Here is a 27,124-nt window from a genome sequence, read left to right on the forward strand (position 1 = left end):
ACAGCCTGCTTGTGTTATGTGTGTTAGTGCACTTCTCAAGTCAGACTTTTCCAGGCGCAAAAACCCTGACATGCCACTAGGGGGCCACTAAACATTATTAAGACACTGACAGGAGTCAGAACAAGTAATTAGGAGGTTATTAAGGGAAAACTGTTAATCAATGGAGTAGTGGCAGAATAAGGTCATTAAGAATAAGGCATTAATAAGTGCTTTATAATGACTAATAAAGAGCCAATATGCCTCTAATATCCATGGTAATAAGCAACTAGTTAATGGTTGATATGTGTTCCATAATATAAAGTATTACGAAATTGTGAATTAAATTTTTAAATAATATTTCAAATTGAGGGGGGAAAGCCAGAGAGTTTTTTGGGGGGGACAACTTTACTGTTTATACAATATTATTGTGTGTAAATACAATTATTGAATAAAGAGAATAAAAAAAACTGAAATGAAATTAGAAAATGAATGAATTGTGAAATGAATGAATAGAACTAAATAGAGCACATGTGGAGACAGAATAAATGACTTTTACTTAGATCCACATGTCAGGACATTAATTATTAATTATTTGATCTCTGTCGTGATTTTTGCTGAGTGTATTTGAGTCAAACATATTTAAAACAAACCTTTTTGCCTTGAGTGCTTCTCTTCTCCATGTTTGTTTCTATGGGCGGTTATTTTCGGCTCCACGGTAACTACAGCCGTCACGTCACATGACCCCCTCTCCTCCAACGAGCCGTCGGGACTCAGGTCACATGACCGCCCCTCCGCTCCGGTCTGGATGTCCGCAGCGTCGGTGAGCGTCTCCTCTGTTTTCCTTTGTTTTTAAATGGAATATCCGCTCCGACCTTCCTGCGAGTGAGGACTACACGTGGACGCAGTTTCCCGGGGAGCGACAGTGAAGCCGGACCCGTGAGAACAGGCGAGTGGAGCAGGTTGAACAGGAGAGGGAGATAATGTTGTTGTTGTTGTGTTGCATCGTCAGCGACTCTCCGTCTGTTTCCAGAAGTTTATTCACAGACACGACACCACCATTACACTTTCAAGTCAGAAGTAAGATCATTTAGGTGATTGTAAATGATCAACGTGTGTTTTATGTCCTTCGGGTGTTTGCTAACTCCCTGTGTCGCTCACACAATAAGTGTGTTGCTCTTTTGTTGCCTATGTTTTTGCTCTGACTCACCATCGCTTTCACAACTGGAGCAGAAACTTGGGAGTCACATGTTCCTCAGCTCGGGACTCACTGTTTTTTCTGCTGCCACTCGTAGTTTGATGCTCAAGTGTCCAAAGCACGTGTCCCTCTTTCCCTAAGAAGAAACTTAAAGTCTCTGTTTACTTTAAATACGGTGTAATCTATATACACGAGGTTCAATAGAGATCACAGGGATGGTGTCATTTGTAATACACAAAGTAAGAAGGTTCAAATGGGACTTTACAATGTGTCCCATGTTGCGTCACAGCTGTGTCCATTGAGTTGACGTGTTCAGTCCTTATCAGGCCACACCAGTGCTACAGTATTGGAAAAGCATCAGATTTCCAAATGTCACTATTCCTTATTCCAGACTCTGTTTACAAGACAAAAACATTTGGTTTTCATTATCACACAATGGCTTCAATCGCTACTGTTTTCATGTTAATGTGAGACAAACCTCACAAGTTATTTCTTGTTGTTTCTGGACAATGTGTTTGAAATGCTGGCACAGATTTAAATGTCTGTGTGCAGCCTCCTTCTCCTCTGCTCACAGTTCACCTCCTTAACTTTGAGCTTATTTTCTTCAGTTGACCACAAATTAAATCAAGATAAATATTTTCAATTCAATTTTTTTATTTTTTATTAAGCAATATCAATAATTATCACAGTAGATGTCACATTATTATTAAGTTTGAAGATAGAGTTTTGCTCCTGAGTGAAGGTTTTAGTTTTAAACTCCGACACAACGCACAAGCAACCTATCAATGTTGAACTTTTGTTACATTGCTATAGATTGAAATGATATTGCAATAATTATTGATATTGTTTCATGAAGCATAAAAATGATCAAACTACCGCAGCAGCAGCACCAGTGTGTTTTGGTCACTGAGGAAAGATTTGAGCAGGAAATGTTTTAAAAAATCTGACACGTTAGAGAACTTGTTTCCTCTATTTGCTCGTCCAAATGTTTCTGTGAGCTTCTGATGCTTTTTTTTTTTCTGATGCCAGTCCAGGAAAGTGTTTGTATCAGCAGCTGCAATAAGTCATGTGTTTTGCATGAAGAGACGGGCACTCTTGTGACTGGCAGCTTAGAGATTAAGCGTTCTACTTTCCATACTTCCTCATGCTTCCATTTCAATCAAACCTCACATCACAAGACCTCAGAATCCAGTGAACAGATAATTCTGTTTTATTTTTAACCTTGTTTACTGTGGAGTCTGACAGAATTATCTTAAAAACGATCTGAGCGTTTCTCAGACACGTCAGCTATGGTATTTACTTTTGGAGTAAACTTTTTTTTTTATAGAATAAACAATGCAGAAAAGACATGTTTACATTTACATTGCATAAATCTATGTTGGTCAGTCTGTAGTATTACATTCATGCAGTCTGTCAGCAGCTGAAACCTTGTGTGTCTTTGTGCCAGAGATGATGAACCGTGCAGGTTATTCTCTCTGTTTGGTGTCGAAAACATCTAGAACCTTCTCTTTGTAAAACCACTAAAGGCTAAGCAGAGGTGTTTTTATGTGTGTTTAAAGGGGAGACAATGCTGGTTGAGATTGCCATATGCAGCTAAATCACCCCCAAATTATTCAACTAGCAAATTCATTATATATTTCTTAAAACATAATATTAATCTCCATCTCTACACGGGTTGGTTAACATCAGTTTGCTGAGTGCCCTTCTTTGATTTTCCTTATCATTGCACTTCTGTTATAGACCAAGCGGAGGAACGAAACACATTGTCTATCATGTCTTCACGTGTCTTAATGTTTTCATGTTCCTGCAGTGACGACTCAGTGAATGACCTGATACTGAATCTGCACAAGGAAGCTCTGAGCTGCAAGACTGATACGGAAGTCAGATGTCGTTTTGAACATGACGATGAAAATAGACGTCCCTTACAATCAGGTAGGAGGTGTTATTGAGATCTATTAAAACTGATGAATAATTTCCACGTTTAATTATTTACTTGATAAAAATTTGCCTAACAGATACATTGATGCAAAAGATTTCAGGTCGAGGTTGTAGCCCTTAAGATTCATATCTCTTATAAATTGAATATTTACATTCAAAACTAAAAGAAGTAGAGGGAAACTAATGTAAAGGGTGTGAAAAGGTTAAACTTAGATGGTTGGACCATTCATGGGGAATTTGACTCCAACTGTAATAAGTGAATAAATTAGATTTATACAGTCAATCCGGTTGAGAGGAATTTCCTATATGTGTTCAATAGAATCTTGTAAAAAGTTTTTTTTGCCAGTCGGTGATGCCAGTAAGAAACAGAGAGTAACAACAACTGATTTCAAAACTAATCTGAGGAAGTGAAGGAAAATGGACAAATCGGATTGGACAGCTCTTTATAACAGGTATCAGTAGTGATACTTTCAGCACTCTCAACTTCCCGTTAACATTATTGATTTTATTTATTACGTTTAAATGGCAGCGCGGATATTAAATTAGAGGTCAGTTATTTAGTTTGAGAGGAAAATTCTCAAAATATTCTACAGTCATTGTGTTCATTTATTCCTTTGATGCCTGTAGCTGGTGAACGTGGAGGAGAGGAAGCAAGAGAGCAGAAAAACACTGATGGTATGTTACACACACACACACACACACACACACACACACACACACACACACAGAAGGGTATCAAAGTATCAAAACGCAGACATTTTAAGTGTTCACTCTTTCCAGTACTCCAGGGGGATGCTTGCACTGGCCACGATAGCCACAGTGCTGCTGGCTGCCATGGCCATCTATAACCTCCTCACGCCCAGGTTTACCTCCTCCCACCCTGCCCCAAGCAGCAGCCTCCGTCTGCCCAAGGGCGAGTCCTGCTCCGACCCCTGCAAGTAAGGAAAACATCTGCTCACACACATGGACACAGAACCTGCACATTTACTCGAATTTTTTTTTGCTTTCATATCGCTGTGAATAAGCAAAGTTATAGACAACAAATTCGAGAAATATATATTAAAAACTTCATTGGTAACATCAAAAGGGTTAGTGAGGAAATAATGAGAATAGAATGTAATAAATAAGATGGGAAATAATGGAAACAAATTTTAAATGGGCTAAAATATATCTTTAGCATTTGTGTACTATAATATTTTATCACTTATCAGTGTATTCATTACATGCTATGTCATATAACCTGGTATATAAGCCATAAGCTAATATAGACCATCATATCCACCTGGTTGATTTATCGGCCAGACTCATTTGTGAGCAGCAGGATTTCAGATATCAGTCAGTATCATTGAGACATCCCTTCTCTTCTGTCAGGATTGTTCTGGTGGAGAGCATCCCTGAAGGTCTGGAGTTTAACTCCAGCACCACTCACCCCTCCATCTATCAGGCCTGGCTCAGTCTGGCAGCCGAGGCTCGCAGCAGTCTCGACATCGCCTCCTTCTACTGGACACTCACCAACAAAGACACTGGCACCCACGAGCCGTCAGCCTATCAGGTCAGCCGGAGCTGGAATTAAACATGGTTCTTTTTAACAAATGGTTGTCTTTTTAACTACAGCAGAGCAGATGACAGACTAAGATAACTATGCTCTGGCTGTGTGACAGGGTGAAACCATCCTGAAGAAACTGGCTGAACTTTCAGGAAAGTTAGCTGTTCGTATCGCCGTCAACACGCCACAAGAGAGTCAGCCTCAGGACAACCTCCGGCTGCTCAACGACTCAGGTTCTAAAAATATCTTTATTCATTTTGAGATATTGATTCTAATGATGTCACTCAAAACTCTGTTCCTTCAATAGATAGTGAGCTTTTCCTATTACCAAATTAAAATTTACCCTTAGTTCATATATTCTGTTTCCTGTCCACAAATCTGAACTTCTTAGAAAACAATCTCAAACTGATGGTTGAATAGAAACAAAGGTACATGCATGAAGCTCATATCTACGGTTTATAAATCATATTCAAATAAATGTCTCTGAACTGACTGTGTGTGTGTGTGTGTGTGTGTGTGTGTGTGTGTGTGTGTGTGTGTGTGTGTGTGCGTGTGCGTGTGTGTGCGCATGTGTGCGCATGTTTCAGGAGCTGATATCAGGACAGTGAATATGAGAGAGCTTACTACAGGCGTCCTACACACTAAGTTCTGGGTGGTTGACAAGAAGCACATTTACATTGGCAGTGCCAACATGGACTGGAGGTCCCTCACACAGGTACACACACACACGCACATGTGTGTCACCAGAATAAACTGGTTCACCAACATGTTTTTTTTCTTTGTGAATGTGAAATAGTTTTTTTCTAAATTGTTTTATGGGGTTTTTGATGGTATCAAAAATAATGAGAAGCAGTGCATGAGAGATTTATTTTTTAAGTTTTATGTGTATTCAGTAATTCATCATTCAAAGATTCTAAGCTAGAAATCAAAGGTGTTCATGGAGCTCAGTCCAGTCTTAATGTTTCTTCTGCTTCTAACAGAAAGTTCTTGTGTTAGCTGAAGCTTATGGCCATATGCCACACTGTCGCAATCATTTAAATTAGCTTCAATACTGTGATGGTCGGAAATGTCTCAAACCACATCCTAAGTTTCGCTCACATCATCAGATATTTCATCCTAAAACATCCTGTTTTCAGTCTGCACCAACATCCTAAAAAACTGTGTTTTCGAAATCTTCAGATTTATTCTGATCCCTAAAAAGCTGATCTCTAGAATCAACAGGTTGATTGATAGTTGTTAACATAGTATAATTATTGTTGTAATGTAGTCATTTTGCTTTTTCTCGTGTTTAACGTATTTTAAAAATCTACAAGCTCTAACACTGTAAAGCCAAGTGATTGAGAATAAGTGAATGTTCTGGTGTGTTCCAGGTGAAGGAGCTGGGCGCGGTCGTCTACAACTGCAGCTGTTTGGCCGCAGACCTGAGTAAGATCTTTGAAGCCTATTGGTTCCTGGGGGAGAGTCAGTCGATCCCATCGCCGTGGCCAATCAGCTTCTCCACCCTCTACAACAAGGACACGCCTCTGCAGCTGCCGCTCAACAACACGCCGTCTGACGTTTATCTATCGGTGAGAAACATGCAGGGATAAAGGATGAAGATTGTTCTCCTTTGTGTTTTACTTAATTTTCGTGAAACCATTTCTTTCATTAAAACTCTTTCTGAGCAAATAATAAGCATGAACAAATATCATTTCTAACTTCTCTCTCAGAGTTCCCCTCCGTCGTTCTGTGCAGCCGGCAGGACTCCAGACCTTCAGTCCGTCCTCAGTGTGATGGACGATGCAGACAGCTTCATCTACATCGCTGTCATGAACTACCTGCCCACCATGGAGTTTTCACACCCTAAAAGGTACAGATGTGTCAGATATAATACAGCAAGAGAGAGTAGAGGAGAGTCAGATGATGATTTGATGACCACAGTGCGTCTGTTTCATCCTCTTGATTTTTAAAACCAGAGTACTAACATGTATAAGATAAGACAGAGGAAATTCAAACATGACACAGCAGCGAGAGGGGAAAATGTAGTAAGAAATAGAAATAAGAATAGATAATGAATCTAAAAAAAATAATATAAAAACTGTCTGTTAGAAAGGCACATATAATTGTGACGAGTCATTGATTGAAATAAAAAGAAACTGCACAGGTGTTATTTAGATTTTATTTTAGAAAAACTACAGTCATGTAGTAATGAATTTGAGGTGGTTTTATTCCCTCATACTCATCACATTGCGCCCCCTGCAGGTATTGGGCAGACATTGACACCCAGCTGAGGAGAGTGGCATACGAGAAGCGAATCAAAGTTCGCCTGTTGATCAGCTGCTGGGCGAGCACCCAGCCCGTCATGATCTCATTCCTGAAGTCTCTGGCCTCCGTTTACGAGCCCAAGAGCAAACTTGACATCCAGGTGGTAAGTGCATCTTTTCTATTTCTGTCCGAAGAAAGGAAAACTAGAAAGGAAATTGTACATATCGTGATGTGTATCCTGTAGTAAAACCAATCCTGCATATCCTGTAGTAAAAACCTTTCCTGATAACTTGTTCCACTATCCAGAGGCTGTTTGTAGTTCCTGCCAGCCCCAAGCAGAAGGAGATTCCCTTCGCTAGAGTCAACCACAACAAGTACATGGTGACGGACAAGATCGCTTATATCGGTATGGCTGTAGATACGTTGTATGTTTCATGTGACACACATAAGCTTTTTTAAATGCATCATGCTGTGATGAACACTCACACACCTGACTGTTAATATAATTCAATGATAAGACTTTTTTCCCCCTTAAAACATGTAATTTTACCAAATATGATTAATTATATCACAAGAAATTTGTGTAAAAAAAGTCTTGATGTAATTTTAAAACATTTAATACGCTAAATTATTAATTGATTAATCAAATAAAGGTGAGTTAGCTTTGATTTACCCACTAATATTAATAGTAATATGAATGTCCTCTCAGCCTTTTCTTTAAGCAAAAGTAAAGAATGCTCTTCAGTATAATCTCTGTGGTTCTGTTTCCAGGTACGTCTAACTGGTCAGGTGACTACTTTGTGCACACCGCTGGCTCTGCATTGGTTGTCAATCAGACCGCATCACAGTCCATGGAGCCGACCGTCCAATCACAGCTGAAGGCCGTATTTGAGAGGGACTGGGACTCCGACTACAGCACGCCTCTCACCCAACACTCAAACCTCAAAGTCATCTGTTAGGTTCTACAGCCAATAATGCAAACACTGGCACTCCTCTGTTTAACATGCACAGAGCTGTAGGTGCACATTTAATGTATGTCTTAAGATTCTCAAGGACACTTGGACGAATCAGTTGAAACAATAGAAACCCCTTAGCTGAAACATCAGCCGCAGACAAGCCCTCGGTGGAGCCAAGCTTCTCTGTGTGTGAGAATAAAATTTCCAGCTGACTTGTTTTATCACAGCTTCAGTGCCAAACTCCACTATGAGAGAAATATGCCTCAAACCACTTAACAGCTCGGTAATGCCAGTCTACACATTGTTCAAGGCGAGAAATTCTTTACGTCTCTTTGCTGTTCCGATCGATGCTGACCTAGGATTCGATATGTAATAAGATGCAGTCAGTTAGATCCAGTTTTTGTGTCTGTCATCAGCTCAGCACCAAACATACGAGTGCCGCCATCATTCTGATTCGGAGTCTGCAGTGATTGTTTTGTGCAAAGCTGCAGTATCAAGGTCAGAGTCAGTCTCAGCTGTCAATCAGGATGTTTAACCCCTTTAATGAACACTTCGAGTGATAGGAAGTACAGACAATGGCAGAAACCATTGTTAAGGAACATGTATTTGATGTGTGCTTTGTTTAGTTTTGACAATGTCCCATCTGCTAACATGGAGGAGGCTGAGTTTATTATCTAGACTGCAGCCAGCCACCAGGTTTTTTTGGGGGGGGCTATCATCTTGTTCATCTTTATATGCAGTTTATAACAAAACAAAACTTCAACTAACATGAACGTTAAACACTCAAATAATCCTGTGGTTTGTATTATATCATGCTGTAACACTAGGGGTCACTGTTTCATCTTTTCATTACTCATGAATGTTAATTGATAGCTTTCTCATTTTAAAGATCAATCACTTTGTTTTTTTATCTTAGCTCATCTCAGGGAGAAAAATATTGTGTTTTCTTAGCGAATCAATTTACTTTGCTGGACTTTGCTGTGCCTGAACTGTAATTATAAAATAAGGATTTTAAACTCACTGTTTTTAAAGTAATTTCATTTGGAGGAACAAACATTTGATTTTAGAAGTTTGCAGCTGTAGTGATTGACGATGATCAAATCGAATGTCCACTGTGTGGAGTGATTTCAAACTTCTAAATAGCAAAGACACTGTTGTTATGGCAACTGTCCAAAGAAGTGTGTTGACACAGGTACAACAAAGCTCTGGAGCAGTCATGTGCCCCTGCAGCTGATTCCAATCAGTCACACACCAATCACAACCAAGGCTGTCCATTTAATCTATGACAGACTGACCCCGTCACTACCTGCCGCTGACAGGTTTAACCTCAACCATCCCAGCCTCCACCGTTTCTAGTTTAAAGTGGTAACAAGGATCCAAAGTGTCAAACGTTACTCAAGTGTCTTGGGGAGTTTTCTGCATTGCGCTTCCTGTTGCTGCGTGTTCTGCTTTTCAACAAGTGGAGCCATCAGCCCCAAGTCTAACTAAACGTCCATTTGCTGCAATAAATTGTTTAATGATGAGAGTGTTTGACTGAACTTTTATAAAAGAGAGATTTCGTTTTATGTTTTATCCTATATACATTTGATTTGGTCAATGAGAGTTATTGAGTGTGCACTGGTGGACAACATGACATCTTTTATCATCTAAGAATTAAATCTACAACTCAATAAACTGTAAAAAGTGAAGAGGTGTAATGAGTCTAAACATCTCATTAGCCAACATCTATTTGTCATTAAGTAATTAAGATATACTGAATACTGTGGCCTACACTCAACAGAATACTAACTATTAGAATTGATATTATTATTTTATAAAGCTAGAACGTGGAGCTGTCAGTTTGTTCCCCAACAAACCTGCAGAGTTTTCCAGCCTCCCTGTTTCCATACGAGCGTCCATCTGTGCGCAGCAGAGGAGGAGGAGCCTTAACGGCGCCGGTCAGCAGCTCTGACATGGCGGCGGCACACAGCCTGGTCCCCCGGTACATCGCTGCTGGAATGGATGGAACTTTACTCTGCTGAATGAGTCCATCACGTAACGTTCGATTCCACGCGTGGACATGGACGCGTTTTATTTCTCCCTGCGCGGAGATGGTCGGTGCGTAAAAACTTTCTATGAATGGAGCTGCAAAGTTTCCAGACTCACCCTCGGACCAGCGGCTGTTTCAACAAAATGAAGGTACATATTCACACATTTACGTTTAGTCTATGATAATGTCGAGAAATATACTTTTTCCATAAAGAGTATTTCTTTTAAACTTGTTTCCATCTCCAGTCGAGTATTTATTGTGCATATAGCACCAGTGAGTCCTGCTGGTCCATATAAGGCTGTAACTCACTGCTGACCTTCATCTATTATTAGACATGCAGTTCAGAGACATAACAGACACATGTTATATCAAGTGAGTTCAAATATAAAGTGATCATCAAAGTTTCAAACTTTATCATTTAAAGTTATTATCCACATGTGGTCCTGCACCCTGCTGTTTTATCATGAGGAGAGAGGACTAGTATTGTGTAAAATGTGTGGTGTTATAATAATGTGTTTCCTTTGTGTTGTTGCAGAGATCCTCTGTCGAACTGCTGCCTCTGCACTTTCAGCGGCTCAGGCCGGATTAAACCCGGCTGACGGTGCTCAGTGTGCGGCTGCTCCGCTCCCTCACGCCAGCCTCTGTGTTCCAGGTACAAACACATGCTCACTCAGACCACATGAAACTGTCTCCTGAGAAAATGTGTCTTCTTTTCCTTTTTTAGCTACAGTATAATCATTGTAGTTTGACCTTTAATTTATAAGGTTTTCTCTCTTTTTAAATTGGTTTTCTGGATTGATTTCTTCAGTCAGTTAATCAATCAGTCACTCCTACTTTTACAATAACTACAGTTTGTATTTCTGACCAGAAGCAGTGCAGTTTTGCAGTTTTTATTAATTTTGTTGCAGGGATTTGAAGGAAGCTAAATCCTAAACCGTGTCATACCTTTTTTTAAATCAGTAAGACCAAACATTTCTGATTTCAATATCAAACTTTAGTTTTTTATCTTACACTGGGTTATGTGGTTATTTGGCCTGTGTTGTGTTGCAGTAGCAGATTTCTAACACTTGTGTGCAGCACTGGAGCAGGTTTAACATGACTTCAACAGACCTTCGCTCTCATCTCACTCAGATGCTTCTCCTCTGGAGGAGAGGACAAACTGACGATGAAAATCTGAGCTTGGTTAAATCCCAAACTTTCCCCAGAGAAATCACCAGAGAATCCTGGGAGGTGTCTTTATTTTTTAATTTGATTTAGAAATGGGCAGTGCACAAATCAACACTCATACAAAAGTAAATGCACATAAGCTGAAAGGATATTTTTTTACTGGCACTCCCTTTGCCAGATGTTGATGGACATCCTGCAGTGATAACTCATTGAGCAATAACAATACAGTAATAAACTGCAGCCCACAATGATCATAAACACTTTATGTCTCGACACATGTGCATTTCTCTCTGTTTGTAATTTATTATCTGTCTGACGTGAATCGGTCCAGACCAGAACGACTTGAAGTCCAGCTGTGGTTTATTGGATCTGATGTTTATAGGTGTGTCTTGATGTGACAATCAAACACACTATAGTCTCTGCAGACCAGCCGGAGATGTGCTGCTTCACACACAGAGCGACTTTTCATTCAAATACATTGAATCCACAGTGAATCTGAAATTCTCACATCACATTTCTGTTGTCAGCGTTTTTCTGGATGAAATTTTTTTTTAAAATATCAAGAATACAAGGCTTTTAAGTGCTATTGCTCATGAATATACTGTGGCTGTAACAGGACACACACACACACACCCTGAGATATCTCCTGCACTCCCGAGTATCTAAACTATTCAGTGTCGCCATGGGACAGAGCACAGCCCAATTCAAGAGGTTATTTATGTTTCCAGCCCCCACACACCCGCCACCTGCGTGGTAGACTCAGGGTTCACTCACCAACAGTCAAAAGTGTAAACCAGTAGTAAAATTGCATTTTAAGAATAATAGTACAACTTCTCCTTTAATACACCAGTGGGATTATTTGTCTCACTGTTGTAAAAGAATGATGTTTTGTTTGTTGGATGTGAACATTATATTTAGTGACATATGAAGTGACAGAACAGTGAGCTCTGTGTCTTATCGCTGCAGCATCAAGCTGCACCACCCACATAATAGTGTGATGGAGTCTCTGCTGTCAGGGGACGACCGCAGTGGTTTTCAGTCCTAATGATGACAGTCACACTTGTTTCCTATTCGATCCTTTCTGAGGTTAAAAAAAAGAAGCTGCGTGATGAATTGCCAAGTACTTTCCAGGTGAAAAGAAATGAAATTAGAAATGAAAACCCATGAAAACCTTCCTTGTATATATGAGATTCACATTTTGGAACATGCCCAATCATATCAAACAGCACCGAGCCCATACATCAACACATTGATATACGAACAAAATAAATGAATAAAATACGTGAAAATAATGTGTAGCTGATGAGATAAATATAAGATCAAATGTGGCTACAAGGAAAATGTGATCCATTATTGAAAGTGAAATCTAAATAAAGAAAATAGGGAGGCTGCAATTATAAAAGGATGATCTCCTATGAAATGAACATGTGATGTATTCTCTAATACACCATCACAAATTGCTTCAAAGATCTCTAATCAAATTTGACCCTAAAAATGACAGTGACACAAAGAGAAAACAAATGAAACTCAGCCTCGTCCTGCAGTGTGTCTGCAGAGGGGAGCTGAGAGGGATAATCATAACGTCCCTCAGCTAACTGCACTTTAATTACCACCGTGTCCTCTCAGTGGACTCGAGTGGTGACGAGGGTGCAAACAGTAACTGGTGGAGACTCGACCCTCGACTCAGCTGGTTCTCATCGTACCTGCCTGGTTTGTGGGGGGGGGCTCCACTACAGAGTCAGACCACATGTGACTTTGCTGCTTATTAAGTTTCAAATTTGATTTCAAGGGGACTGTTGGGCCTTGTGCTCCACTGAGTGTGATTCTTGTTTACAATTCAATTTATAAGAGCAGCATTTTACTGCCAGTGATAAAACCCCTGAAGCTGATCCATTTAATTAATGGCTCATTTTAAAATGATGAATCCATGACATTAACAGCTTATTAGCATAAGTGGCTTATTAGAAAGTGAGTGTGTAGTCAGGGGCTACGAGTTAGAATAAGTGTTGTGTGTGAACAGCTGAGAACCTGCCACACAGGGAGCATGAATCAAGCTTTATATCGGCTACATGTGTGGAATTAAACCCAAAACAGCTTTACACACTTTGTTACACACTTAGAACACAAACTAAACCTGAAAACTGAAACACTGGGAAAAACCACCAGCAGAACTACAAGTAAAACATGCTTCCAGATGAACTGGAACACGAGAGTGAGGAGCTCAGGGACAATGCACACACGTGTGTGTATATATTCTATGTATTTATTGTATTTATTTAATATGCAATTTATGTATGAAGGAGGCAGGATCATTGAACTCAATAGAGCAGCTTCAGACGATCACAAAGGAGAGAAACCCGACAAAGTCAGAAAGTAAAGTGAGAGAGACACACAGGAGAAAAGAAGCTTCAAAGTGAAACAGGAAATAATGAACTGCAACAAATATTCAATCATATATAAAAACACAAGGAGACTATAAATCCAAACTGCAAATTAAATTACAATCAGTCACAAGTCAAATGTCTTTCAATAGACATACATAGATATATATCTATATATATAACTGGAGGTCTCTCTCCCTTTCTCTCTCCCAGGTATGGTTGTCCACTTCAGCAGCCCAGAGGAGGAGACGTGTCATTACAGCTGCCCACCATGGATTTACCCTTTCACATTAAGTTTATTTCTTGGATTTACATGACTTTTGACCTATTTTCTTAATGTGAATGTGATGATACCTGAGCTGTTTTTCAAAGACATATGTCAAACATTAAAGAACATTTTTTACTTTTATACAACCTGGGTCTTCGTGTCATTGGTATTTACATGAAGTGGTAAAGTTTTACACTGTTTGACCTCTGTGACGAAGGAAATAAACGTTCCGCTCTGTCTCAGATCTCAGCTCCTCCTCTCGTCCACTCATGCTCCCGAATGTTATCAACCAATTAAGATCATTTCTCAATTCTCTCCCCAGTGATTGGATTAGATGTGATTTGCCGGTACTGGATGTGAATGTTTCAGCAGGTCTCCACTCTGACTCATTTAAAGTCTTTAACTCATATAAGAAAGTTTTCTGAAGCACCAGAGAGGACAAGCGCAATGTGTTGACCAAGAAAAAAAATCTCTGAAACACCTTCTATAATTTAGTTTGTTGCCGAGGGTGGAGTTAAGAGCATCATGAGACACTTTGGCACATCACGCCTTTCATCATATCACTCCACCAATGTTAAACACTCATGTTACATACCTGTAGGGTGTGCATCATAGTTCCTGCTCTAAATTAGGGAGCAGAATACAATATGTACACTGTATACCATATATTATTACCATTTATTAGATTAAAGGATACGACTGAGATAAATAAGGTAATTTACATAATAATTCCCCACAAAACTAAATCTAATCTTCTTAACACATTCAAACTTTATTTGTACAGAAACAGAATCCAGCAGGATGTGTTCACATGGATCATTTCAATAGAGCTCTGTTGTTTAAAACAGTTTTTTACATTACAAAAAAATACAATTAGAAAAATCTGAATAATTTGAATAAACAACTTGTTTTTTTCTTAGGGTGTAAGTTATCATGGAAACACACTGATTGCAGGATGTCACTGATTCACCAGCAGCAACAACAAATGCATCAAAAGCTGATTTAAAGGTCCAGTGTGTAAGAGTTAGGTGAAAGGGATCTATGTGCAGATATTTAATGTAGAATAATCCTCATGATGTTTTCAATAGTTTGTTTCATCTAAATTGTATGAGTTGTAGTTTTCTTTACCCCAGAAAAAGTCCTTTATATTTAAATACTTTATATTTACATCGAGGGGACCCTCTCTATGGAGGCCGCCATGTTTTTTAGTCTAGACCAAGCTTCTTGAAATTGTCATTAGTTTTTATTTTTATTTAGTTTTTCAGTTTGCTTTTTTATTTCACTTTAGTTTTAGTTAGTTTAACAAGTGATTGTGTAGTTTCAGTTTAGTTTTTACTAAGTTTTAGTCTTAGTTTGTCCAGGTATTAAGAGAAAGCCTTGACTTGTAGAAGCTAAAAAAGGATGAAACAATGTGTGACACCAAATATGGTTTATCAAGTCCTTTAATTTCATTCTTTAACCATCACCTGCAGGACAGGCAGGAATCGAGGGAGAAAACGAAATGACAGTGAAAACGAAGCTGAATTTATCTGCAATTCAGTTTAGTTTGAGTTAGTTTTTCATTGTTCATTGTAGTTTTTATTTAGTTTTCGTTTTTTGTAATTGTCGTTTTTATTTCTATTTCAGTTAACTAAATTATTTTTTCATTGCTGGTTTTAATTTTAGTTTTAGTCTTAGTTTTCATTAACTATACTATACACTTTTTGAGTTTTATGACAACTGAAGGTTACCACAGGTTCTTTTTCACTTTTGGAAGGAGAGGGTGAGGTGAGGGGTGTTCCGCTGCAACATGTAACTTCAAAACTAGAAATCACAAAATTCTACACACTGTTCCTTTAAAGCTGGATGTATTTCTCTGTCATAGAACTGTAGTAACAGTAACTATGTTTTCATAACAGTGTAACTGTGTTTTCCTGTAACTAATACAAAGTTGTTCTGGGTCACAAGTTCCTTCATAGTGAAAACACACTGTAGTTTGTTTATCGCTGCTGATGTCGTCCTTCTGTTCTCAAAGGTTGATATCAACCACTTCATGCAAGGGAGAGTATCACTATCCAACTCATGTTATGTCCTTGATGAAGAAATGATGTGTTCTTTTCTCTGTAATGTGTGTTTATATCTGTACAGATTTCTGCTGCATCTGTGTTTTCCTGCAATCGAACTGTTACTTTCCTCTAATTCGAGTTACCTGCTCTGTCTCTTATGATAATGAGCTGTGATGTCACTTCCTGATCTTTCCCAAACCTTTGAATGTCTTGTTCATTCTTCGCTTCAGGTGAGTCATTGAGATGAAGGTCAGAGTGCAGCAACATCTTTTTTATCTTTACCATGCATTAGCCATATTGATAAAGGCTGTTTTACTTTTCCACAACATGCGGGTGCTTTGGTTTATTTACTTTTATTGTTATATCCAAATGTGCAACTCGCTGTAATTTGTTTAGACCCAGTTTCACATGCACCATCCTGCTGCTGGAAGTACGCCCATGAACAGCAAATGAGAGGTAATCCGCTCCAAAAAATAGTCCCAAATATATGTAGATTGTAAAGGGACATTTCTAAAGGGAACTCATGGTCTTGGGAGTGTCACAGACGTGGAAGCTGCGGCAGATTCATTGTTTAGTCTTTTCATTTGCTAAAAAACTAAAAATAAAGACTTTAATGAATGTTTGGTCATCAGTCATGAAGTGCCACAAGCAGAGGATGTGTTGGCCTATGTGAGGTGTGGTTGCGTCTGACTCGTATCCAGTGTCCAGCCCCTCTAAGCCCAGAAACAAGGCCCCACTGGGTCACAGCTAAAGCCTCCAGCACCACAAACAATGGAGCGGGGCTTTACAGAGGGTCGCTGCAAACTGCTGACTGTCCACTAGTGCTAATACACCCCTATTCTGTCCTGTCTCGCTGCTGTCGCCTCTCACACACACACTATGGTGGTTTGTGGAAGAAAAAGAAAGTTCAGTCGTCCATATGTTGATATGTACACACACTGATGAGATAGTCCCTCTCTTCTTCTATTTTTCTGTCAATCCATCCATCCATCCGTCCGTCCCCCTCTCTCTCTGCCCTGGGACCCCTCCACTCTCCCTCTCTCTCTCTCTCTCTTTCTCTCTTGCTTTCTTTCTATGTGTGATCACACTAACAGTGCAGCTCGTTCTCCCGTTGGGCCCAAACGGTCAAACCGACCCCTGGATCGCCTACGACGACCACCTGCCTCCCCCCAGCTCTGCAGCCCACCTCTCCCAGCCCCGAGGCCCGTGTGTGGGCTCCTGCATCAGTGTGTTTCCTCCGTCGGCTTCCTCCTGCTGACCATGTGTGAGTGTCTGCGTGGAATATTCAGAGTTACCTGGACACCTTCCTCCAATGCAGGTCAGGATGAACAACTTGTCTTACTCTACTGCATATGTGGAGCCGCTCAACCTCCATAAAAACAGTTTTGTATGAAGATCATTTTTTAAGAGCCAAAAATGGAAGATTTATGAAAAAGCATTCCCTTTATTCTCTTATTTGTAAATCTGAGCATTTAATCAGCGTTAGATTTGAGTAAATCCTTGTTTGAGGTTCAGCAGATAATTTATGATTTATGTCAGAATTAAACAAAGACATTTTTCAGTTGATGTTCACATCAAACGATCCTAGCACCTTTTCCTATTTCAGCCGTAAGCTTTACTCCTTGTGTCTTCATGTTCATGTACATTGGTGGAGGGAGAAAGTTGTATTTTTACTTAGAGTGTAATATTCCTAACCTTTGATGGACCAGAACTGTGTGGATGTAGAGCTGCATTTACACCTGTAGTGATAGGTACAGCGTGGAAGCAGGAGGAGGCGTCAGATGTGGCCCAATGTCCAACTCATGGTTAAAGATGTGTTGACTATAAACTCATGTTGCTGATTTTACAATACACATGGTTTGTGGTCATCAAAATATTCTAAAGCCACCTACTTCTCAATATTTTGGATGGATTCAATATTCTGATGATCCAGGGGCTAAAGCTCAATCTGCAGTCTATCATATCCACACAACTTTTTATGCAGCACTCACACAGATTTACTACTTGAAGGTGGATGTGCCTGTCGCTTGGTGACATCGTGATTGTCACAACGACATCAACAAATCACACAACCTGACTCTCTTGATAACAGGGCCACGCTAGCTGTCCATCAAAACCTGATAAACCTCCAGCCTCATTCTGACATATGAGTATTAGCTGGTGATTGGCCGCTGCCTGCTTATTTCAACTTCTACCACACGCAGCACAAGCAAAGCAACGGAACCATGATGCAGTTCGGCAACGCATGACGTCATCAATTCAAACTGAATCAGCAGCATTTCTGCATCCAATGTGAACAGTAAATTACAGTGAGAGTCGTATAAATTCTACTCAATTACCCAAATATTAATAGTTTTAACAAATTTAAACAGAGGTGAACTGATTTAAGATAAGAACGTTTTATTGATCCACACACTGGGGAAAATCTGTTACAAAATCAGTTGTTACAGCTGCAGGCAAGTCAGAATGAGGTAGACAAGAGAATAAAATTATCTTTTTAAAGGTCAATAGAATAAACTTTTACATTATATACGCCTCTCACTGTAGTGTTTTGTATTGATTGCACGAGCAAGAAGAAAATACTTTTGTACAGAAAAATAAAGACATTGTGATGTGCAAATGACACAAATGTGCATAAAGTTATTTTCCATTAGAAATGTTGAGAATAGTATAAGTAGACCACGAGTGACGTCTTAAAACAAAAAAGAAGGTCTACATTTGTCCACAGCCAAGTGAACATCACATAAGATCATGTTCGTGTCCATCTAATGAATAAGAGTCAGATATTCCTCATTTCAGTTTCCCACAAGAAATACATCTGGTATTGTTGGATCTTCTTTGCAAGTTTGTTGTAAAAAGAGGCTAAAAGCTGTAGTTTGATCAGCTGTATATAAGCAAGTAAAAGTCCCTGATTTATATACCCAGAAAACTTTTTTATCAACTTTTAGTCAGATTATTATGTAGCCCTGAAAGCCATTATATTTATATTTCAGCTGTGGACTAGCAGCACATTCATTCAGTCATTTATAGAATTTACTTTCAAATGCCAATCATAACTTTAAAGGTACAGTGTGTAGAATTTTGTGATATCTAGTGTTGAAATTACATGTTGCAGCTGAACACCCCTCACCTCACCCTCTCCTCCCAAACAGGTAAAATAACCTGTGGTAGATTCAGTTTTCATAAAAACTCAAAAGGTGTTTAGTTTGTCCAGTCTGGACTAATATGAAAAAAACATGGCAGCCTCCACAGAGAGGACCCCCTCCATGTAAATATAAAGTATTTAAATATAAAGGACTTTTTCTGGGGTAAAGAAAACTACAGTTCATACAATTTGGATGAAATGAACTAGTGACAACATCATGAGGATTATTCTACATTAATATCTGCCAATAGATCCCTTTCACCTAAATCTTACACACTGGACCTTTAAATCACATCCTCTCAGCTGAAATATTTTATTCCGGACACCATAATTGACTCTTGAGGCGAATTTAACAAACAAGACCGAGTTTGTCAGAGTTTATATTTTCCAGTAAACCTCAGTCATTACAAAATAACAAACATACACAGCTTAACACTCAGAAAACTGAACGCCTTGCACTCATCTCTATTAATACCCAGAGGTCAGGTCGGCTCACACACAGGTCGAGGCAAAGAGAGGAAGTGAGCATTGTGTCACTGAGAGGTGTTTTGAGTCTGTGTTTAGTTTATCTGCTCTGAGTGCGTCCATGTACGAGTCTGCATCAGAGAAATGTGTGCACTGCTCGGAATGTGGATACAAACTCACACAAGTGACGTCCATAACAACATCATTCTCGTCTGTGTCTGTTGGTCTGGAGCCTCAAAGATTTCATCTCATCAGTATATTCAGGTGCAGAACCTTCAATGTGATGACACGGTTAACCACCGGAGGTAAAGCTCGTGACTTTGAAAATCAAAGTGACATTGTTACTGGTTCTGGGTGTGAGCACATTGACAGCAACTGGAAACTAGAGTCAAATTCTGATTCTGACTGAATTAGCATTAAAGAAGTAACCTCAGAAACTGTTGTAAAGCAACACAATGCAAGATTCACTCTCGGGTATAGTCAGGTTATGTAATTTACTTCCGTAAATACAAGTTGCGCACATACATGTGCACGTGTCGACAAGCTGACAGAGACGAATCCTGCAACCTCAGAAGCCAAAGAACAATGTCAGCTGATACACATTTAAATAAATATGTAGGGAACATAAGAAAGAGTAATAATAATAAAGTGATTTAGTTTAGCTGAAACACAGCAGGCAAGTAGCCGACCCAGTAATTGATGCGCATCAAATCATAAACATCATATGGATTCACTTGGCCATTAACTCGCAAGTCGACAACTTCACACCCAAGGTCAAGAGAACAGCACAAGATGTACCAAACGAGCAACAATCATCTGTCCTGCATGCTCTGGCCTCTTTCTCTCACTAGTGGGTGAAACATATTCCAATATTCACTCTTGTTTTGGTTTCTTACTCGGTCACTTTCTCTTTTCCTCTTCTTCGTTTTGTCCGATAACGTCCTCTTCGCCTTTTTGATTTTATCAAGTATTTCTTTAAAGGTTCAGTGTGTAGAATTTAGTGACACCTAGTAGTGATGTTGCATATTGCAGCTAAACACCCCTCACCCCACCCTCCCCTTTCAAACATGACAGAGAACCTGTGGTGACCTTCAAACTCAGAAGGTGTTTGTCCAGTTTGAACTACTGTAAAAAACATGGTGACCCCCGTAGAGAGGAACTGCTCCTGATGTAAATATAAAGTATTTAAATTCCCATTTACCCATTTTAACTCTGATAAGGGCATAGCTGTGGTCTGCTCATCCTGCAACATATCCTCACCCTTCACCACTTTCTTTATCCTGCCCTTCTTTTTCTCTCCCCTGATCTTTCTTTCCTGACGTCCCTTCCAGAAACATCATTTACAAGGATTGTGCACAGTCAGTCCACAACGTGTCTCTGAAACGAGGCCTCACTTGTAGCTTAATGATCACGACGAGGTAAAATCATTCAAATTCCCAGTGATGTGCGCACAGATAACCTCCCCTCTCTCACCCTCCATCCCTCCCCTAGCTGACCCAGCCCCTGTACAGGCTTCCAGTCCTCCCCCATATCTAAATCCGGGCTTTGTGCGGGAGCTGGAAAGCAACAATGACCATGTTAGCTGACACAGTGCTGGCTGCCTGATCTGCGCTGACAGCATCTCTCCCTAACACTTCTGCCTAGTTCATTGGAATCCATCATCATGGGGTGAATGCAGAGAGAATCCAGTGTTGCTGTAGCCTGAGCAGTGACGAACACCTGGAGAGTTTAACTGGAGTTAGTAATGTTCATTGTTCCGCCTGTCAACAACGCTTCAGAAATCTGCAGGCAGCCATGTTTGATACATTTTGTCAGCTCATTTCATCCAGCTGAATTACTTCCAGTGGAGAGGATGCATCTCCTGCTCATTTCACCTCAGTGAACATGAAGTTGTGTCGGTCTTGATTTGCTCACATCAGCGACACCTTGAATGATTTCTCACGACGGCAGGTGCTGAATATGAATACAGTTATTCTGAGTGTGAGTTCAACACCTGGGGACAGAGGGAGGACATAAAAAAATAAATAAACGTTTCTATTGAAGTAAAAGTAAATAAGTATTTGCTTTTAGGTTTACTTAAAGTGGTAGCATGTTGAGTGTTTACCTGAAAAGAAATCAACTTAAGTACAGATGTATGAAAGATGTATTCGGTTAATGCATTTAGTTGCATCCCACTACTGCCTGAAGATCACCCTGTTGTGTTGGCTGACCTCTGACCTCAGTAGGATCAATAAATTAATATTATTAATAAAAAAAACAAAGACACACACATGCACAGAAATGCAAACAGCAGGGAACACAAAGCAGACAAACAACACCCCTCTCACACACACATGCACGTGCACACACACATGTATACGCCACACACACACATAACACAACAGCAGCTGCTCCACTGAAAGGAAGAGTCATATCTTTTTCTAAATACAGATCCAAGGCCTGCTCTTTCTATTTTCAGACATTTGCGATAAAAATAACTTGCTGTAAAGTTCATCCAGGTATTTAGAGACAATCCGGGTCTTTTGTTTTGTTTTTTAGAGCCTTTTTTCTGCTTTATTCTGGAGGTTTTTAATTTGCTTGCTCAGCCTGGACATAGAGAAATACAATAACTGATGATTTACTGAAGAGAAAACCCTTTTAACTGAAGTCAGAAATGTGCCAACTCATTTTAATCACCATGGGCTGAATGCACATTACATTTTTGGAAACTGTCCCATTTTTCATATGAAGTCAACAGCAGATGCAGACACAGCAGTCTACAGTCGGATAGTAGATGAGGAGGAACATTATCTGCTTTCATTTCATCGTGTGTAGACGATAAATCACTAACTCAATATTGCTAATGTAGCCAGGTTTTATTACTACTATCACTTAAAATCCATGCAGGAAAAGGTGGGGAGGTGCTCTTATCTCTTGTGCCGAAGTAAAACTTGGCCTCAGATTGTTTGAGATCGATGGACCATTTACTTTAAATGCTTCAGGAAGCTCTCAATTTTTTGGTTTCAGATTTCACCTAATAGCATCAGCTCAGTAGCATCTCAACTATCAATTTCATCATCCTGATGATGCTGGATTTTCATAATAAAATTCAGACACGTTGGAAGAATCTGCAAAGAAAGTCATTCAGGAGCTTCACAGCACAGACAGACAGTCCACTATGTCGCAAACTATGTTATCTGCTTCTCCTCCCTCTGTTGTCCTGGCCGTGCTACCCCGCCCCCTTGCTGCCCTAATATGGGGCATTCCCTCTTGCCCTCCGGCCAATCAGGTGGCCAGGCGCGTCCCCCTTCCAGAGATGCCATGGGCCCGGGCCAGGCCTGGGGTTTCAGTGAGGGGAGCAACAGGCTGGCTGGTGGCAAGGGGGCACGGGCTGTAGACAGGAAGAGGGGACAGATTAAAAATACCAACAACAAATCAACAAGTGCAGGACGGCAGCTGAGGGTAGAAAGGAAGTGAACGTTAGAGAGAGGAGAAGGAGGCTGAGATTGAAACTCTGCAGCTGCTGCAGGTGGAGGTCTGTCACCTCTGAACCACTGGAGGACACACACTGAGCATTGAGGTAGGACGGATGGATGTGGTTTGATGAGGTCTCTGAGCTGATGATACTCTGGAGTCTGTGGATACCTGAGGGCTTTCTGCTGCTGTTTTTGGAGAACGTGCTGCAAGAGGTTTATGGCTTGTGCCTGGTCGTTGCAGAGGGAGAAGCAGGTGACTGATAGCTCACTTTCTGGAGTAGCAGCAGCAGATGACAGTTCTATTGGTGACTGTGCATGTGTTGCTCTGTTTGTATAATTCAGCTTTAAAACGGCCTGGTAGAAACTAGATTTTATTTCTGAAATATCACTATAACATTTGACCGCTCAGGAGCTGCACAGAAGTGTGTGTGTGTGAGTGTGTGTGTGTGTGTGCGTGACTCCACATTGCTGACGTTTGGAGAGAATAACAATAGCATGCTGTGTAAATTTAGTTTTAGTAAAACAGCTGCCGCTTGTGTTTATTCCAACATGCCAGTAGCTGGTTACAAACACTCGAGCATTCAGAGGTTTATGGGGACTATTTGCAGTGTGGCATGTCACTATGCCTCCAAGTTTATAACAGTGTTTTGTAATGAGACCTGGGTCAAATAACACTTGAGGATTATTCATAACATTTATTCAAACCTTTAATAAGTGCCAGACGGGTGGAGCCTGCAGCTTGGACGACAGAGAAAAGCACCTAATTTATCCGAAATAATAAAATGTTGAATATATCTTATGAATGAATTCTTAAATAATTCTTAACCTTAAATTCAACCCATGTAATGGGGCCTAGATGTGGTTGTAGTTGACAGTCAGAGAGAAAACTGTCCCATTGACATTCTTGCATCTGTCACCAGACGTTAATAACAGATCAAACTGAGACATGCAGATGAAGCAGGATAAAGTCTGATAGAAGAAGAGGAGCATCCAAAATGAAACGTTTTTATTTTACAACAGTATTTCACAGCATTTAAAGGAATGTAAATTCATTGTCTAATTGAAACACACCTACAAATAATAGATTGTCCTTTAAATATGTGTATATTTGTTAAGACTAATTCTGAAACTACCCATGTGATCCAATCTACATTTTTTTTTCGAACTTGGCCCAGGTGTGGTTGTAATGATACGTCTTGAAGCCGTCAGAACTGGCCGTGGTCGGACGCAATCATTTCAAATAGCCCCTGTCTCAACGTTACACACCAGCGACAGCTGCAGTGTGACGGTCACAAGATCTGTTTGCCCTCCAGCTCCAGCTCCACCTCAGAACTCGCCCACCAGCCTGGTATGTGTTTTGGCCCAAAGAGGGTTCAGAGGCCGCGAGCGCCAAAACACACCCGTTCTGTGACAGAGGATCATCCACACGTCTGACACTGGGTTACATAATGTACGCACTGGGTGGTTTTGAGGTATTGGTGTTGATACTGAATATCAGACTTTCTATTTCATCAATACGTAAATTAAAGCAAAACAATGCAACTAAAAGAGCAGCTTGATAAGGTGTGCCTGTGAAAAAGGAGAATGTTTCCTCTTTCGTTCCCATTTCTCACCCTGAACGTCTGTTCCATGTAACTTTGGTGAGTGGGTTCGATCTCCTGTGAGAAGAACTGACTGAGAGTCATAGCTTCAACTGTCAGATTCAGGTCCAGCAAGTCGAAGAGTAAAGCTGAACTGTTAAAAAGACTTGGAAGTTTTCAAAAACCAGAGTTTATCTCCAATATTCTGCAGGAAACTTTTAAAATATGAAGAATTCTAAACAGAGTTTGAACTGTTACAGCAGCAGCTCTTCTGGTTCTGGAAGCCAGGGATCATGGGTAATATCCAACATTCAGTTGTGTTTCAATTCACGTTCTTCACAAGCTCTGAAATTAAATTCAAAGGTGAACTGAATGTTTTACAGTGCTAATGAAGTAGTATTAAAACATCTCAGCCGTAGCAACAGGCACCAGCGAGCTACATGGTCATAAACCAATCAGAGCCTATCATCATGGGATAAATTTGGCCTAACTGTGAAGTATAAAGCAACTTATCTTACATGAAGACCTTGGGGTCAAAGGTCAAGCATTAATTTATGTTTCAGGCTTAAAATCTAATGAAATGTAATGTTATTCAGAAGCTTGACTGCAGTGTTTTTTCCGTTTTGGAAGCATTAGCTTTATTGTTTATGAGCTTTCAGCACATTAGAGCATGTTTTAATATGTTTATCAGATGGACTTGATTAAATGGAGGTCAGTAACTGGACTCCTTTAATTCTGTCTCGTACAAACTGTCACTGGGATCACAGGCCTGAGGCTGAAGTTAAAAATAAAGTTGGAGGTGTCAAACTCATGGTATTTTGTTATTATGTTCACTCTAAGAAATCATAACCTGAGTTATTTTGAGGTAACATGTTGCTCTGGAAGATGTGTAATAAATAAAAACGTGCATGTGTGTGGATGAACTGAGACTTAATGATGTCAGAAATGAAATGATGGATGATGAGAGCAGTTTCCTGGCGACATACTTTTGGGTGGTGGTGTTTGCAATTGTGGGTGGGGTTAATTTTAGACCAGGAAGCTGGGTCAAGAGTCGATTGGGTGGTTTTGGTAGGGGCAGGGGGCAACTCCTGAGGAAACACTGCTTGATGTACGTATACAGGATTTTACAAGAAGGAAGACTCATGTAAACAAATGTCATTTAAATATAATTATTCTGTAAAATATAAGATTTAAGTGCAGGTTAATATCCTGAAATGACTCTTGCTGGGTGAGTGTTTCTCATCATATGCTGAGTATATCTCCCCAAAACATCTCTATTTCCTGTTTACATGGAGGCCTTTCCTGTACGAGGGCTCACGCCTGCGGGTGTGTCTTGTTTTGTCCATCTGAGGCCGGGAGCCATGCTGGAATCTGTCTCTCTAATCTTGGAGGGTTCAGACATGAAGCTCACAGCAGCAACACTTCCTAAATGTTCCGCTCAACAACTCTGACACCGTCCCTGCTGGGCTTTAAGGGAAGTTGTGGCATCAGTAACACAGCCTGTGATTTACAGCTTCATTTTGCTTTTAGGGCGGCATGGCGCTCGCCTCACAGCAAGAAGGTTCTGTGTTGGAACCTGACGGACTGGGCCTTCGATTTTGCAAGTTGTCCTGTGTCTCTGTGTCTCCGACTTCTTCTCACAGTCCAAACACATGCAGCTTGGGTTAATTGGAGACTCTAGTGTGAGTGTGAAGAGTTTGTCTCTGTAAAGCTGAAGGAAGGTTACGGAGTAGAGTAGAGTACTGGAGTGGAGCAGCATGCTGTAGTTGTCACTTTTTTATACGTCAGCAGATTAATTTGGAATTTCATAATTTGCACTTTCACGACAGGTTGATGATACAAATAAAAGTTTGTTCAGGAGAGAGATATATGTGGAGACACCTGCAGGCTGTTAAAATAAAGAGGTTTTGTGAATGTAGGAAACATTTACAGACACAAATGAACAAAGTGAAGTAAAATAAACTCCAAATGTATGAAATATTTTGGACATCATCTTTTCCATTGTTCTGAAAGAGATGTTCTGGAAGCAAAATAGTGTTTTTTCTGAATTCAGTTTAGTATCTGGAATAGAAAGGTTTTCGCTCCTCTGGTTTTGTGATTGTCCTAAAATTTGGCCCAATAAGATTTGTGTTACTGTGTGTTCAGGCTGCCACTGAATGCAGAAGCGTAGCGGTATTTCCTCTGTGTGTGTGTGTGTGTGTGTGTGTGTGTGTGTGTGTGTGTGTGTGTGTGTGTGTGTGTGTGCACACTCTTATGCAACTGTGTGTGAGAAGAAAACCTATTTTTGTCGTTATCTGGCCTCTGCTGATAATACCTTTGTCCATGACTAAATCCTAACCTCACATCCTCAGCTGTCGCTCACACGCTGCATCACCGCTGCAGCGTTGTGTCAAAGACATGTTATTAGGTTTTTGGAAGGACAGATCAGTTGTTGTTTTCTTTGCAGAGGACACTTGAGTTGTTCCATGACCGACCAACTGTAACATCATCAAGTTGTCCATCTCTAATTGGCTGAGAGCAGCTTCTGCAAAGGATTAGAGCGACAGGGTCATTTGCACAAGTCTGCTGCAAGAACAAGAAAAACTATTCAGCTCACATTGTCACATTCAATCTATCTATCTATCTATCTATCTATATCATCCATCCATCCCAGTTTTAACTGCTGTTTCAGTAGGGTGATGACCATAAATCACATGTTAAGTCATTCAAAAAATCGTCACATTACTATGTC

At 40.1% G+C, this 27,124-nt stretch overlaps 2 protein-coding genes and 1 long non-coding RNA gene across 17 annotated transcripts in view; all 3 read left to right on the plus strand.

Moving 5' to 3' along the window:
* The first annotated feature begins 727 nt into the window (after nt 1-727).
* On the plus strand, nt 728-9,381 carry pld3 (phospholipase D family member 3). Of its 4 annotated transcripts, XM_069534218.1 has the most exons (13): nt 757-925; nt 2,985-3,106; nt 3,459-3,564; nt 3,740-3,787; nt 3,893-4,050; nt 4,484-4,664; nt 4,774-4,891; nt 5,246-5,373; nt 6,029-6,226; nt 6,368-6,507; nt 6,900-7,065; nt 7,209-7,308; nt 7,674-9,381. In XM_069534218.1, exons 4-13 carry the CDS (start codon nt 3,785-3,787, stop codon nt 7,859-7,861), a joined length of 1,380 nt encoding a protein of 459 aa, XP_069390319.1. In that variant the 5' UTR covers nt 757-925; nt 2,985-3,106; nt 3,459-3,564; nt 3,740-3,784; the 3' UTR covers nt 7,862-9,381. The 4 variants fall into 4 exon arrangements, with proteins under 4 accessions (XP_069390316.1, XP_069390319.1, XP_069390317.1 ...); XM_069534215.1 differs by lacking the exon at nt 3,459-3,564 and having other exon boundaries at nt 728-925; XM_069534216.1 differs by lacking the exon at nt 3,459-3,564 and having other exon boundaries at nt 773-1,070.
* A 358-nt stretch (nt 9,382-9,739) lies between these two features.
* Nucleotides 9,740-13,849, plus strand: LOC109630164 (uncharacterized). The gene is made up of 3 exons (XR_002202758.2): nt 9,740-10,036; nt 10,423-10,539; nt 13,649-13,849. It is a non-coding gene; the product is annotated as an uncharacterized lncRNA (long non-coding RNA).
* A 2,964-nt stretch (nt 13,850-16,813) lies between these two features.
* The window catches only part of prx (periaxin), a 41,056-nt gene continuing 30,745 nt past the window's right edge, over nt 16,814-27,124 (plus strand). For 9 of the 12 annotated variants that reach the window (XM_069534175.1, XM_069534182.1, XM_069534180.1 and 6 more), the window contains exon 1: nt 16,816-17,066. In XM_069534175.1, the coding sequence (XP_069390276.1) occupies nt 16,823-17,066 (244 nt within the window). In that variant the 5' untranslated portion in view covers nt 16,816-16,822. Of the gene's footprint in view, nt 17,067-22,666; nt 22,918-27,124 lie in introns of those variants that run through there. The other 3 variants (XM_069534185.1, XM_069534188.1, XM_069534186.1) reach the window with 3 other exon arrangements.

Source organism: Paralichthys olivaceus, chromosome 11 (genome assembly GCF_024713975.1).
Source record: "Paralichthys olivaceus isolate ysfri-2021 chromosome 11, ASM2471397v2, whole genome shotgun sequence".
NCBI lineage: Eukaryota > Metazoa > Chordata > Actinopteri > Pleuronectiformes > Paralichthyidae > Paralichthys > Paralichthys olivaceus.